Source organism: Lissotriton helveticus, chromosome 5_1 (assembly GCF_964261635.1).
Source record: "Lissotriton helveticus chromosome 5_1, aLisHel1.1, whole genome shotgun sequence".
In the NCBI taxonomy this organism is placed as follows: domain Eukaryota; kingdom Metazoa; phylum Chordata; class Amphibia; order Caudata; family Salamandridae; genus Lissotriton; species Lissotriton helveticus.
Window position 1 is genome coordinate 288098614 of NC_136065.1, and position 16824 is coordinate 288115437.

Genomic DNA, 16824 nt, shown 5'->3' on the forward strand with positions numbered 1-16824 from the left:
AAGCCAATAGTATACTTGCTTCACCATCACAGACGAGCATACTAATTGCATGTCCTTCATTTTAGTGTTTTTTTAAGTGAGTAAAAAGCGAGAATTTGTTTCTTATTTGGAGTTTGTTGGGCAGGGCTCACCATCACATGCATGGAGGAGTACCCTGTCTGCCAACCTTTCAGTCTGCCCGCTCTATTATGATTCTGGCGAATCGCCATATTTCCAGCCCAACGGTACAGAGTAGGAAAAATAATAAAAATTAACTCCACACACACTGGGCAAAAACTCCTAGGGTGTTGGGACCATTAGTTTTTTTGATTTTTTTCAGAAACAAACACCTGCTTTGCAAGTTTTTTTCTGAAAAACAAAAAAACTTTGCTGTGCGGTCTTAGCAAACCTTCAGTTCCATTAGGTGATCCGCTGTTGCTGCAACTCCTCGGGGGGTCTCTACATACGACGGCCTGTAGATTCCAGGGGAGCACAGTACAACCCTCTGCAGCCCTAGAGGAATGGAGTGCAGCTTGTCAAGCTTAAAATAAGTGCCTTGGTTTTCACCTGTGATCATAGGTAAGGTTTGAACTGAACCACTGCCTCAGCTTTGACTGTAAACCAAATACCTTACAAAAATTGTGATGAGAGAACAATAGACTGTAACACATGATTAATATGTGTACAACTGAATTGCACAGGCAATATAGCTTTAATGTGAAAATTCGTCTTATTACAGGTCAGAATTATTAAAGGTTTTATACTTTTGTTTATGTTGTGGCATGATGCACGATTAATCTATAACTATTTCCTTAAACTTGATATCGACCAGTTGTGCCTAGACTATGGTTGAGTTGGGCATGTTCAGGAGTAGCTATTTATTTAACCTCTTTGAAATATTGTAATTCAAGTAATATGTCCTATATTATTAGACAACAATAATAATACAGCAAGTGTGTGTGTTTTCAAGCACTTTAACAGGAAGATGGTCTCTTGTAGAGACGTGAGCCATACTGACTTTACCTTTTGTTTTCCAGCATAAACAATAAACTGCAGCAGCCAGAGGCCGCAGCTGGAGTGCTGGAATATGCCATGAAGCATTTTGGGGAGCTGGTGAGTTTTTTTCTGCTCAATCATCTGTCCAAGATGTATGTTAATAGACATGCACGGTTTACCATAATTCATAGTGTAGGATTTATTTTGTTGTCCATTTTCAAAAGTGGGATTTTTAATCAAGGTTTAGCAAACATTAGTATTTTCTCCTTTCATACAAGGCTAAGAAAATACATACATTTTGAGTGAAAATGCACGCCGAGGCACCTCTGTTCTAATTTGTGCACTGGCGAGCACAAGGAACCGCTTCTGGAAAACATGTGGTCAAAATCACACACTTAAACACTGCGGTAAAGCCACAAGCAGCTATGTCAAGACTGTAATTCCAAAAGGAATGATACACTTTTGTAAATCTAAGGTAATTCACAACCGTATTGTCCTGGGATTCTGAGAATTTCTATTAAACACATATGTTTAAAATGAAAGAAACCGTGGGGTTCGAAGAATGTAAAACAATTTAAAAGTCTATAACATTCAAATGGAAAAGTAAACAAGCATTGGCATGGGTATTGGGTTTCAGAGCCACTGGTTTTACAAATGTAGTTTGCCAATGTTGTGCAATATTGGCAAAAAGCATTTTGCAAAATGAATCATTAAAAAAAAGAGTTACCAAAGAGGGAGGACGCAATGTTGTTGTCCGTCGCATTACTCTGTCAGCGCACACATGCTTCACCACACCTGGCAGAGCCAACATAATGATGCGGCCACCATTTTCCTTTCTTTTTTTTTTTAATATCCCATTATGAGATGGCTGGCGCCACTTGGATCACTAAATAGTAATAAAAAAATAATAACACAAAACTCTCAATAACATTTTTCAAAAACTAAGCAGATGGGATGGGCAGCAGAGGAGCGAGAAGAGGAAGAGAGTGACATGGGGGCAGGGTGAGTAGCCCACAATGCTGAAAACAGCCTGGAGGGCGGGTGTGTGTGGCAAGGGAAAAGCACTTGAGGGAGAGCATGCAGCTCATGAGGGAGTGAACAACATAGGGCTTGGGGAGAAGTGTATTCGGGAGATGCACTGTGGAGCTTTGGACAATTAGGAGGAGAAAACTACACAAGAAAGCGAGAGCAATACAAAAGGGAGAGAGCAAAACATAGCGCAGGGTGTGTATTTGGCAGAGGGAGAAGCACATGGGGGAGGGATCTGGAAAACACGTACTCTCAGGGAGTTCTTAACCAAAAAGAATAAACGTAGTTCCCAAAAAGCGATCAGGCAAAGAATGAAGGTCTGCCAGGCAAAAGATTAGTAAACAGGCTATGCAGCCCTGCCAAGTATCACACATCAGGCGTGACGCTACCGCATTTCAGTGAGGTGGTCCGCATCACCGCACTGAAATGCGATGTCACGAATATAAGGGCCTGTGCCTATCAAGCGCTGTTCTTATAAAACACTAGCATCAGTGGTATTACAGGCAGGCAGCTCGCGCTGCAGGGGAGACTTCTTGGTGGCTGCGCGAGCTGCATGGGAGACTTCTTGGTGGCTGGGTTCTGAGTTGCGGCGCCGCGCTTGCTATAATGTAACAACTGTATTGAATCACTGCCGTAGCACGGTATACTTTCACTTTTACGAGTTCACGGCCCGGGCAGCAACTTACTCAACTTAGAAATGGCTCCAGAGCAATTTACTGAACTTAGAAATGGCTCCAGGCTGGTCTTGATGAGGTCACAGGCAGCGTGGTAATGAATCCCGCGCTGTATCAAACGCGCCTGACCCAGCTCTCTCACCACGGCCCGGTCGGTGGCAGAGTCACTTAAGAACACCCGGACAGACTGCGGCGGTCAGAGTGGGCGCTTCACGGCTCCAGAGCACCAAGACTTGTGCAGCTGAGCCGGCCGGCCGGCCCGAGCGAGCCTGATTCGGGCGGCCGGTCACAACACAGGGAGGGGCGAGCTAGGTGGCCGGCATCGCCGCGTGAAATGCAGCTCTGCTCGACTCTTTTCAAGTAAGTGTGTGTGCCTAGCCCCAAAGGTAGAGAGGGGCATAAAGTAAGAGTACTTCGCAGTGGCAATAATTAAAAGATCCAAATTAGCTGTGCTTCCGGCTTTGAATTCTGTGCAAACACGCGCCATTCTCCGCACTCGCAGCCACACACAGACTATCACATAGTGGCCAGTCAGTGACACACGCGCACAGATAACATGTACAGCATGACACCTTTCGCAGGCCGGCTCAGCAAATGTAACACGATTTCTCTGTGCCGCATAAACACCCACGTGACATCTACTAATGTCACTACATGATCCTCCACATAATTGCCCACTGGCTCCAGGCTGCCATGCCCCAAATGCCCGACGTGCAAGTTGCAGTCTGCCGCAATTCGTTTTTCCTTCGCTGTGGACCAACCAGCAACTCAGACTGTGCTTTACTTTAGTCATGAGGCAATTAAATCCGGCGCTCAGGAGAGGCTGACGGGTGTCTCTTGAAGGTGGAGCCTGTGTTTGTGAGGCATTTATTGTTGCTCTAAATTAATTTATTATGTTTCCCTCGTCTTCATTGCTGGATTTCGCTCGCGAGAAGGTGTCACTCCTGGTCGTTCAAATGTCACTCATTATTACACTGACATTCGGAAAATGTCACACATACACATCTGAAACCTTGGCAGCTATGGCTATGCCCCAGAGAGGGGACAAACATAAGAAAATGAAGATAAGCTATTGAATAAGAAGCAAGCAAACGAGTGGCAATAAAGCCTATCAATGGTAAGCTGTGAGTGGCTTGCTGGTAGGTAAAACTTAAAATGTCCCATAAAGCTCAAACGCGTCCAAATGATGTAAACACAAATGTCCCTTAAAGTAAAAAGCATCCAAAAGTTATAAAGCTTCAGCTGAGATTTGGCCCCTAAGATGTTGCTGTAATGTTCACAATCAATAACCAAAATTATAGTAAATCTAAAATGCCACTGGAAAATGTGAAGAACGGGTGGGGAAGATACCATGATCAACAGTAAGGATATAGCCTGCTTCAGATGTATTCAGAGTGAGTGAAAGGAAGCAGAATGCGCTAATCAGATTTCTCATGAGGGACTTTGTTCTTTGAGAGAATTAGATTGTCTGCAAGAGGATATGCTCCTACGTCCACTGTCTGTAGCTGTGCCTGCTGATCTTTCAGGCTTTTGTATTTGTGTTATGTTGCTTCTTCATACCCTCCTAGATATACACTGTCACCTTCTGTACTAGGTAACAGAAAACTGTTTGCTGACCCACGATAGGCTTGCTCATTGGACGCACCTCTCAGAGGGACTTGGGAATTAGCTCTAAAAAAGGAGTGACTGGATAAATCAGGAGATTGTAGACTGGGTCCTTTTTAGGTCTTGCCTAGCGTTGCAGCGCACGCGCTGGGCGCTCTGCGAGACCTCTTGTGATCAAGGAGATTTCAGAAGGGGGCTTGAAGCACCGCCCGTCATTCCCATTGGCTGGCGTCATCCTTTATGCAAAACACTGGCCACCGATTGAAAGTGAGGCTTTTTGGTGACCGCCCTGTCTCCTTTTGGTACGGCCCATCCCGACTGGATCTTTTGCGTAAGCCATTGCACAGTGGGCTTTATCTGGTGGGTGAGCACTATTTCGACAATGGTGGCTGCAGCACTATGCGCTCTAAATTGTGTGTTTTTTATTTATTACATTAAAGGGTGCGGCGGCCGCTAGCGACACCGCGATCACAGTATTTTTTTTTTACGTTTTACGCATGGTGGATCGTCATCCGGCCCGATCACTCAGAGGCGCTCACAGATTTCTCCCCGGACCGCAGAACAGACTGACTCACTGTGTGCAGCCGGTGCAGAGCGGGCTGTGTGTGTGTGTTTATTTACATGCGTGGTTGGTTGGTCTCTGGCCCCATGACTCCGAGGAGTTTACAGACCTCTCCCCGGTCCGTGGGTCAGACTCGCTGCCCGCACCGGTGCCGGGTCTGCGCGTTATGTTATGTTAAGCTGATTTGTAAAGCGCGCGCTGCCCCAGCGCTGAAACCAGATTAGCGCCGCTGGCAGACAACAGAACAACTTATAGAGGAGGAAACAAAAACGTTTTAATAGCTTTACGGAAGGGCAGATAAAGCTGAAGACTGCAAATGGAAAGGGAATTCCAGAGTCTAGAAGCCAGCCCCCGAAACGAGTGGCCACCAGCACGAGCCCTCCTCACCTTAGGGACAACCACCAAATTCTGTCCCGTAGAGCAGAGTTGGCAGGAGGGGTTATAGAAAGAGTGCAGGTTTGACAAAATGCTGGGCGATGAAGATTTGGAGGATTTTAAAGGTAATACAGAGGGCCTTTAATTCAATATGCCTGGCAACAGGCAGCCAATGAAGGTGGCGTATTGCATTCAAGCTAGGACAACCCCTTGGCAAGCTAAGGAGTGCTCGGGCTGCTGCTTTCTGGACCCCTTGAAGTCTGACAATCTCAGTCTGATTAATCCCGATGTAGAGGGAGCTAGCATAGTCCAGTCTGGACAAAATCAGAGCCTGGACGACAACCTGCCTGACTGAGGAGTTGAAGAAGCCCAGAAGGGGTTTAAGCCCCCGCAGCAGCCACCTTTTTAGTTTGAGTTCTAAAGTTAAGGGCAGTGTGAAGCCAGACCGCCAGTGTTTGCAGAGCTCCTCCCGGTTCCGCGAAACTAGCCGTGTGCATCCAGTGCCGAGCTGTTTGTTGACACGCGCAGGGGTTGATCGCTGGCCCCATCTCCCCGGTCCCAGGGAACAGATTGACTTGCACAGAAGATCAACCGCTCTGTGCAGCCTAGACCCCGGGAAGAAAGGCAGAGAAAAATGGGCGACACAAAGTGTCTGCCCTCGTTCGGCTGCCTCCATTGTCCCCAGCCCGTCCCGCAGACAGCAGCCACCAGCTCTGCGAAGAAAGGCCTACCCTGCATCTGCTCCTGCCACCCACGCGGTTGTCAGAGTCCAAACAAAAAAAGCCATTTGCCGCGTATTATCCGCCAGCACCGTCTCCCGGATCTCTTTTTGTGTGCCCTGATATGTGTGCTAAATGAATAGTCTTAATTGCATCACTTTTGAATTAAAAATATTGCATCACTTTTCAATCAAAGATCAATGTTAATCAGGCGGAAGGCGTTGCACCACGGCCTCACAGAAGGATGAGCCTCTGAGAGGGACGCGCACTCCACTCGCCAGACTGAAGTTTATCGCGTGGAGTTTGTAAATCACCATGGGCATTAGTTCTGGTCATTTTCAAATATGAATCATTTTAAGGGAGCATGACGAGGAGGGAGAATAGGTGCATATGAGGCCGAAGATGACAGGTCTGCTGGCACACGGGAGAGCTGGCCTGGCACAGAGGCAAGCACGGGGTAGACACTTTTCAAGTTTTAGGTATCACTCTTGCCTGGGTACAGGCGTCCCCTTGGACGGGCGAAATGATGGGCTCTACTCTCTTGCCTAGGTACAGGCGCCCCTTGGACGGGCAGAATAGTTGGCTCCGCTCACGCCCGGGCTCTCTCAAGGGCCGTGTCAGTCAGGGTCTGTGAGCGCCAGAGGTCACTGCATCTCCGCTACCAAAGCTCTGTGTAGAAGGAAGCGCTGCAGGTACTGCATATAAGCGGGAACCCGGTGCAGTCCGCACAGATGACCCATCTGTGTGTGTGTGGGGGGGGGGGGGGGGGAGACTCACTGCCGGCATAAAGAGCATTGAGCGCAGTACCCCAAAGGGAAAGACAGGGAGGGCACATGGGTTGGCACACGCCACCTACACCAAGGGGCGGAAACAAATAGCCGAAAGGCAACGCCCCCCCAGGAAGTGGCAGACTCACCCTCTTCCTACTCCACAGCATTTGATACTCACCCCAGCATGCCCATATCTCACTCAGAGGAGCCCCTCACTTAAAGCATAAAAGCACCAGAGAGGCTGTGGAGGTTGAGGTGGGGTCAGCACAGCAGCACAGAAGCATGCTGCAGGCAGGCCTTGCTAACACTCGCATGCAGGCCGCTGAGTGCGGGACAGACCGAAGAGATATATCCCCCCCTCCCTCCAATACACACTGAAACTCGGGCCAGCTCGAGACGCACACAAAGACGCGTCCTCACCCAGTCACAGCATAGGGCTGCTGCGACACAGACATCAGACTGGGGTACACCTACATTCCAGCTACACTTACAGCACAGCCAGTGGTGCAGACAGAGGCCCAGGTGTGTTACTCACACAGGCCCACAGGCACAGACCAATTTTTCAGGCACACAGGCCAGTCAGTGTGTATGACACAAACAGGCGTATTTCCAAGTGTCAGTCACGCAGACACAGGAAATGGTGTATCACACAAAAGCGGCACAGGTGTATCAAACACGGACACAAATGTCAGGCCCACAGACCTATGTGTCAGGCACGCAGACACAGGCAAAAAGGTGTCGGGCACGCAGACACAGGCCAGTCAGTGTGTATGACACACACAGGTGCAGGTCCAGTGTCAGTCACGCAGATACAGGAAATAACATGTCATACACACGGGCACAGAAGAAAAAGAAGAGAAGAAAATACGAAACGACATATCATTTAAATAGAACTGTTTCGGGACATGGATGTCAATTTTACCAAAATGCCAGGAGTAGTGGAAGTGACATTGCAAGCCATTTGACCTGTACTTTAACTTGCTCACATGCTTACACATAGTAACATTCACACACACTTGCACACATAAACACATTCTAACGCACAAGCTTGCATACATCATACATTTAACAGTATTTTTTTTACTTACCTTAACTGCCAGATAGGGTCATATTCTAGCTAATATACTCCGTTTTATTTTACACTAAAAATGAACAATAGTATTCACTATTTGCATAATTAAACAAGCATTTTCAATGCAATAGGTCTCCGATTTGCAATAGTTTAAGCTATTGGCATTGTAAATGACAATGTCTTTGAATTATGTTTTAAAAACCAAAACATACATAAAAGGCATTGTCATTTTCAATGCCAATAGCTCAAACTTGTGATGCAAGACCTATTGCATTGCAAATGCTTATTTATGGTTGCATATGTGTGACTTGGTCTTGAGCTTTACACCAGCAAGTTCTTTGTGGGTGTGTGTTTGTCAGTGGATCCTGGATTGGTATTATTTGGAAGCTCCTCACATGATGGGTTGCCTGTCATTCCAGCACCAGACCACAGATTCTGAATTAATTTTTAGGCATGTTCTAAAATAGTATTACAATAGTTTGAGATTACCTGCCTGTGAATTGAGAAGCAGTAGAGATGCTAGTAGGACAAGAGTGCCCCCCACCAAGGCACTTTCTGTCCTACGCCAGAGAGCAGAGAGCCAAGGGGTGGGGTCCTGTATCTTTGGCTATCTTGGAGGGAGGTGAAGAAGCTTTGAATTGACTATACTGATTTCTTTGCACATAACCAGTATTTTTCAGCATTAAATCTTTCATAGATTTGCATGTTTGAATCCTTCCCTGCTGTCAGACTGGGAACCCCCAGTAACATTACTAACAGCAGTACACATATATGCATTTATTTACACTGGCATTCAATGAAACTTTAATTAACTTATCTTCTTCATTGTATATATTCAAAACTCCTGTCAATCAGAACTAACCTCACTCAGCTCACTAAGCATTATTGTGTAGACTTGCAAGTAAGCAAGGAGGCTGCAATGGGTCAAGTGGTTTTCGGGAATCTGTTTGCACAAGGTAAGCCTCATTCCCATCTTCAGCACTTTGAATGATGGTGCTGCTATGTTAGTCTGGTTTCAAGCATGTGAATCTATGAAAGATCCAATGTTGGATTAGGAAATACGTTTTTTATGTGTAGCTCTGGTTCTCCAGCATTGGTATCTTTTGTAGATTCATATGCAACCCCCCCACCTACCCTTTAATGAGAACTACTAAATCATATGAAAAAAGTAATAATAAGAGAAAGGGGCTTGCGGTTCTGAAAATCTGACAGTTGGAAGCATGAGCTGGGTGAGGTTGGTTCTGATTTTCTGGAGTTTGGATTATATATAATGATGTGGATAGGGTAAGTAAAGTTTCATTGAATGGCAATGTACATGAATGCATTTATATGTACTGTTGTATAATGTTACTGGGGGTTCCAAGCCTGACGGCTGGGAAGGATTCAAGCATGTGAATCTATGAAAGACATCAATGCTGGAGAATCATAGTTACAGGTAAGTAAGGTATTTCCTCCTTCCACTTACCTGTCGTCAGGTCTTATCTAAATTCTAATTTATCGGTAGGAGTAGCTGATAACTATCTGAAGCTGAAAATTCTGCCTGTGGTAGTTCAAGTTGCCCCATGTAAATCCCTTTGTTTTACAAGAGCACCAGCTATTACCCATCATTTTCCTTGCAAAGGGTGTTCCCTAATCCTCTGCTGTTGTTGTTTAATATTGGCACACAGATTACGTCAGTCTATCTGCTTCAGAGAGTATGTTGTCAGTTTAACTAGAGTGAGGAAAGAGCACTACACACAAATATGCTGGGCTTGAGGTGTACTAGGCGTCAGTGGAAGCGAGTTGTGTGGTGCTGGGTGCTAGAGTCCTCTGTCTCAGAACAGAAATTCCTAGCCCACCTCATGTGTAATGCAAGGTTGCCCTATTCTTTGAAGGAAAATGCGAATGTCTGCCCAGGGAGAAGTGTGCTCTTCAGAGAATGTTGAGCAAAACTGTTGTTTTGTTCCAGCCGAGGACATGGATCTGTAGGAGATTGTCCACTAGCAATTGAGGTCATGCAGATCAAAATCATTATACTGGGTCTCTGTAAAAGAACAAACTACTCTGTTTCTGTTGTGAGAGAAGGGCCCTTGAGTGGGCGATGAGCACACACCCTCTTGTGCTAAATTATTTTATTTCCAACAGCTGGCATGCAAAGACATTGAAACATGTATGAGGAGGCATTAGTAGTGGGGCTACTCCTCAGGAGAGGTTTTTCTAGACCTGAAAATCATTTTGGTCTGGAATATGCCAGTAGTTTATACCGTGGTTTGTTTAAATTTAATACATAATACAATATCCTACGCCGACAACACCCACCTCATCCTCTCCCTCACCAAGAACCCAGAAATCACCAGACTCAGCTTCCAAGAAGGAATGAGAAGTGTAGCAGCTTGGATGAAGGATAGCTGCCCAAAGCTCAACTCCGAGAAGACTGAGGTCCTCATCCTCGGACCCTGCACCTCTGCATGGGACAACACCTGGTGGCCCTCTGCCCTCGGGAGCCCACCCACCCCGACTGACCACGCTCGGAACCTCGGCATTATCCTCGACTCCTCCCTCTCCATGAACCGCCAGATCAACGCCGTCTCCTCCACCAGTTTCAACTGCCTCCGCATCCTACGCAACACTTTCAAATGGATCTCCCCCGACTGCAGAAAGACCGTCACCCATGCACTCATCACCAGCAGACTTGACTACGGCAGCACCCTCTATGCCGGAATCAACAAAACTCTTCTAAGCAAGCTCCAGACCATCCAGAACGCTGCCGCCAGACTCGTCCTAGGTACACCGCGCCACAAACATATGATCCAACACCTCCGAAGCCTTCACTGGCTCCCCGTCGAGAAGAGGATCACCTACAAACTCCTCACCAACGCCTACAAATCCCTCAACAACATCGGTCCCAAATACCTCAACGACCGAGTATGTTTCCACATACCCAAGAGAAACCTCTGCTCCGCTGACCTCGCCGTGGTGGAGGTCTCCCGCATCTGGAGAGCTTTCTGCCACATCATGGCCAAAACCTGGAAACTGCTCCCGGTCAACATCAGACGCTCCCCAACCCTCCACTCGTTCAGGATGGACCTCAAGACCTGGCTTTTCGACTGACCCGGATTATGTGATTATGTGGATCTCCGTTGGCGTTCCATATCATAATAACGTTTTTACTTACAGTCCAGATTATTTTCCCGGTATAATTTGACATGTCCCTCACATTATTTCAAATTTGTGTTCACAACTGCTAATCCCTACATGTCTGACTGTCCTTCCTCTGTAAATGCAAATGTTTCCTTTATGTTGTCTGTTTAATCTCAATTTCGGGTAAACCATTTTCTTTCTAAATTCATCTTCTTCTTTCTTCCACACATTTTTAAAAACATCACTGTGTTCCTCTATGCTATGTGTCATGTTAGTATTTCTTTCCTCGAGAGTCATAATGACAGTAAATGAGCACAGACATAACAGTCCTTTGCTTTCCTGGGAAGTGTGTATTCCTATACTAATCTAGAATAAACGTGGTACTGGTGCCATCATCGGACCTGACTACAGGCCACGCCCACTCACACGTGGTACCTTGGCGCCATCATCGGACCTGACTACAGGCCACGCCCACTCACACGAGGCCACGCCCCCGCCTTCTTAAGCCGGGCTGAATACGAGCCCGAGCCTAGGACCTTGACACTCCTGAGGCACAAATGTTTGTTGTATTTTTAAAATAGTAACTTTGAAACTTGAATTGATTTTCAAACTTATTCCTACCTGCTTCTTGCATTTCTGGGCACTTACTCCCACTTTGCTACCCCCGCGCAGCGGAGGTTAACGCTGCCTCGGGCGAGGGAAATCCTTCCTCTGCGCCATCATCGGACCTGACTACAGGCCACGCCCACTCACACGAGGCCACGCCCCCGCCTTCTTAAGCCGGGCTGAATACGAGCCCGAGCCTAGGACCTTGACACTCCTGAGGCACAGCCGGGAGCAAATGTTTGTTGTATTTTAAAAAAAGTAACGTTGAAACTTTGAATTGATTTTAAAACTTATTCCTACCTGCTTCTTGCATTTCTTGGCTCTTACTCCCACTTAGCTACCCCCGCACAGCGGAGGTTAACGCTGTCGCGGGCGAGGGAAATCCTTCCTTGGCGCCATCATCGGACTTGACTACAGGCCACGCCCACTCACAAGAGGCCACGCCCCTACCACTTCCTATAAAAATGTGTTTCCCTCGGACGCGCAGCGGACGGGCGCAGCGGGCGCGCCGTTTGCGCACAAACATTTAGGACTAATTGCAAAGCTTCAGACTGAAAGAAGAACCCATACGTACAGGCAGGAGCTAAGACATCCTCTTTTTCCATGAACACACATTTGCCCTGTTCCAGGATATCTCTCTGATGACCCTACTTCACCACCAACAATTCAAACAAATAATATAGATGCTACTAAAAGAACACATCAAGTATTTGTGGACTTTTCCTTTAGGATAAGTGTTTGCCCAAGCTGCACCTCATCCCATCATCAAGCTTTGAAGCTCCTCCAGCCCGGAATATGTATTGGAACCTTGGTCCAAGACCAGAGCTCAAAGATAATGCAAGGAAAAGTGGAAGAATATATCTTGCAACACAACAAGCTAAAACAAAAAGACTGCAGAGCTCATGGGGGCCGGATAGGTGGGCATTCAGGGCACGCATATAACATCACTGTAGAGAATCAGGGGTCTACTGTAAGGTGGCTCATGACGCCGTATATATCAGTGCGACTCCCTGTGATATCCGCTGCACGTTTCAAGATCAGATATCAGTTTTCTTGTATATATTTTGTTCAGATATTCTTATTATGTTATAGTTTTCCTTTTCGGGAAAGAAGTGCAAAGAATACAGATTTATATACATAACAGTAAACAGCACAGACGCAGGAGAGACCACTTCTAGACAATCATACAAAGTCATAGTTCCTCAAATTAATACTCCCAAAACCCAGAGATTGATAGGTGGCAGTAGGCATTGTATTGCTAAACCTGAAAGTTTCTCAATTTACCTAAAAAAGGACTAAATTATGGTGGGATTTGGGGAAGGGACTGTAAGATATCATAGCCATCCAGGAGAGACTCCTCAAAAAACAAGATGAACAGTGCCTAAAACAAAAGGTGTATATGGTGGCATTATTCGCCTTGGCTGGAACCAAGCACAATCTTCCTTTGAAAGTTCTATTGCTTCATACCCAGTTCCTATAAATTTGATAAAGAGGGAAAATATAATATACTCTCAGAATATATCCATGTCCGCAACATCATGGTGGCCACAGTCTATGTATCTAATCCTGCGCAGAATAAATACCTCATATCATTCTGAAATACACTTGGAGACCATTCCACAGGAGAACTTATATTCGTGGAAGACTTAAATTCTACGTGGCAGCTGATGGGTGATAGATTCCCAAGCGTAGCGTCAAAGACAGTAGCATTCGCCAAGAAATTCATTGAGAAATCTAGGCTTGAGGGACTCATGGTAGGAGGAATAATCTTAGAAAGAAGTTTACTCATATGTCTCACATGTACACAAATCTTATTTCCGAATTGATTCCATTCTAGTGAGTAACGCTGTTATGCCTCTATCAAAGAAACTTAAGATGCATTCAGTTACATTCTCTGATCAATCCTGAATGTAACTATCACTAATGTGACTGCCCACACAACACCGCAACACACTGGATATTCCTTTCAGTGATGATCAGGGACTCCGTTACAAAACAGGAATTCTATAATAATGAAAAGTTCCAAACAAACGCCATAAGAAAAATACTAGTTGGGTGTACACATGGGACGCCTTTAAGGCAGACATACGAGGGGAATGCAGCGGAACACTAGCTAGTATCTAGAAGCTCAGACAAGTGGAGTAGTGGCTGTTCGAGGGTGAGCTGAGCGAGGTAGATTGACAACACCAAGACAAATCTACACAGATACATTACAGACGGGTGATGACTTTATGGGGGAAATGAAATTTTGTAATAACTAACCAAGCGGAAATAGTCCTACTGATACTCCAGAAATCCTCTTACGATCATGATAATCAACAACCACAGAGACAACCGCTGGAACCAAATACACAACCATAGAAACACGTTCAGAGCGGAGAACTCTTCCAAGTATGATGGGGCAACTTCCCCACAGAATGACTTTGTGAGCAAACTCTTAGTTTCTTCATATACATTGGAATGTATTCTAATAAGATCAGGTTACTTTGAGATTCGTGTAACTGTCCTGAGGAAGTCAAAGGCATCGAAGCCAATATGACGATACACGCTCGCTAGATGATCTATGTAGAAAAGTGACGCTTGGATTGATTCCCCCTGTGCATTCCGGATTCTTCCTGCCTACTTCGAATTCAACTTCTGCACGCATTATTTGATTCCCCCTGCGCATTCCGGATATCACAGTAAATTATATTCCATGTGAGAACATATCTGCACAAGCAACAATGCCCCTGTGCTGTCTAGTTCAACTCCTAGATGGCGCAAGTGTGCAGGGAAGCCATCTTAAGTATATATGCTGGGCACTGGGCATTACGAGTTCCCCAGCTACATGGTGGCTTTACTAAAACCTATGGTGTTTGTTATCAAACACCTTGTCTTAATAAATATGTAATGTTACTGGTACTAGCTTTGTTATGGCATGCACCCAGAGGGCACCAAAGAGGTCCACGCTGATAAACCTACCAGTATCCAGTGTGCTGGCTGACTGGTATTGTCTAGTCTGCCACCAAAGACCCGTTTTTCACCCCCTGCAGGTGAGAACCGTGCTCTCTGAGATCAGAAATAATGCCTGCTCTGGAGAAAGATGTTCACACATCCTCCAGCAGGATGGCTAGTGATTTAGCACATCATGGCCAGTGGCTTCAAAGCACCTGTCACCTTTGATAATCAATCCCAGATACCCCCAGACCTGGGAGATGCCACCCCCTGCCCTGAGGCCCATTTGGCACCAGGACAGGTGGGAAATTAGCTATGCAATAGGTGTGCTGCACCTCCAGGCTAGTCACACCCCTAAGGATGTCTACCTGATATGCTCCACAAAAGAAGGGTTCCACCATCTTGTTGTTGGTGGAATTAGGAACTCTGGGACAGGGTTATGCCCACTCCTCCAGGAAGGGGTGTTGTGACCCCATAAGTAAGTAGCCTATTGGCTACTACCCTTAACAACCCTACATTTTGTATGTAAGTGGCCCTGTGACACCAGGAACTCAGATGCATCTGCCTGATAGAAGGAGGGCAAAGAAGAGCCGAAGATGTGAGAACTGTGGACCAGCACCTAACTTGGCAAAACCCTCCCTGGGTGCTGCTCTCCCAACAATCACAGACTCATCCAGAAGCGGAATAACCTCCCCAAACCCTGGGAGGTCTAGCCAGCCCTTACTTGACCCAGCAACATGTACCTTGGAGTGGAGGAGCCACTTCCTGCACCAACAGACACGCAGCTGCATCTGCCCTATACAGTGTTGTGTCGACCCCCAGACCCACTGAGGGAGCAGCACTCCAGAAAGAGGTCTTCATTGCTCAATGAGGTCACATCCGTCTCCCTGCCATGTTTGGAGATGTCAGGAGCCGCCCAGCACCAATACCCAAAGTACTTGAGCCAGTTGCAAACACCAAGGCATGTTTGTGTTCAGTTGGAATATCACCTCTTCCAAAATTTACCTGCACATCTAGGGACTTTGAGAGAGGCCAGGTCTACACCGAGAGGGGCCCTCCTGTGGTTCTTTAACATCTTCTGCAGGTACACCTCAAGAACCATGAGAGCCTCTAACTCACCGACCCAAACATCTTTGCACCCGAGCTCCCCAGCCCAGGCTCAAGTAAACCAACAGTGTCTCTGTGATCCTGGGACCCCCCTTGTGTTCTGCTGGACTGGTCCCCCAGTCCCTGCTTGCAGCCTTTTTCTGAAAGGTACTTTCCCCATAGACTTTATTGAGTAGCGTTTCAGGCTAACACTGCGTACAGCAGCTCTGCACCCTGACACCCCAGGGAAGGTACACTTGACTGTTGGTGCTTTCTTGGACCTTGGTCCCTACTTACCTTGAGTCCAGAAGAACAGTCCTGTGGCTCATCTGTAAGTCTACCTATGCAGTGAAAGTTTCTCCCGTAGGGTAACATTAATGTATTTGAGGCTCATGCCTCAAATCTGATAGATGTCATTTTCTACTGTTTTTACTGTAAACATTGATCTCGTCTAAAGTTCTTACCTGATTCTGATGAGCTAGGAGTCTAAAATTATATTAAAATGTGTTATTTTTCTAAATAAGTCTCCAGTTTCTTCTTGAGTGTGTCTCTCATTTGTTGACTCTGTGTGTACAAGTGCTTAACACTACCCTCTGATAAGCCTAAACTGCTTGCCCACACTACCACAAAGAGGGCATTTGGGATTATTAATTTAAGCCCTGTAAGCCAATAAGGGACTTTTGGACTTTCAACATAGTGTACTTTATTTTGGTACTCTACATAAGAAGCCAGCTTCCTGTAAGAAAGGCGAAGAAGTGCAACAGGCAGGGTGACGTGCATTTGATGAAGAGGAATTTATTTTTAATTATAAGGGTTCTCTGAAGGAACATATTGTAGATTTGCTCAATGTTAAAATAGCTACCTATCAAGTACTACTAGACAGAAGGGCAAAAATACTTCATTTACCCGTCTGTTTATGAGAAAGCTGTGCTTCTTGCATGACTGTGCAGAAAACCTGCAAAGATCTGTGAAATGAATCTCCTCTACTTCAGCACTTTTGGTGGAAAGTTGTTTTCGCTTAAAGACTGCAGCCTGATCATGAAAAGGGGGAGTTGTAGTATGGACGGAAAGACTGTGTAAATGTGTGGATGTTACCATAGCAAGTCGGACTGATAGCCTAGGGGAGACTCAGTCATTTCCTCAGCAGCACAGAGGCATTCCATGCATGTTGATGGAAGTCTGCAAAGAACTTCAAAACCGGCAGACACTGTATAAACCCGCTGCTACAGGTCTGTAGTGGTAATCTTTTCCACGGGCAATGAAATAGATTGCAGTATTCCTTATACTAATATAGCCA

General features: G+C 46.1%; 1 protein-coding gene across 2 annotated transcripts in view; it reads left to right on the plus strand.

Moving 5' to 3' along the window:
• The window catches only part of MTOR (mechanistic target of rapamycin kinase), an 865133-nt gene that overhangs the window by 491278 nt on the left and 357031 nt on the right, over positions 1 to 16824 (plus strand). For both annotated transcript variants that reach the window (XM_078642233.1, XM_078642234.1), the window contains one exon: positions 1017 to 1092. In XM_078642233.1, the coding sequence (XP_078498359.1) occupies positions 1017 to 1092 (76 nt within the window). The remainder of the gene's footprint in view (positions 1 to 1016; positions 1093 to 16824) is intronic.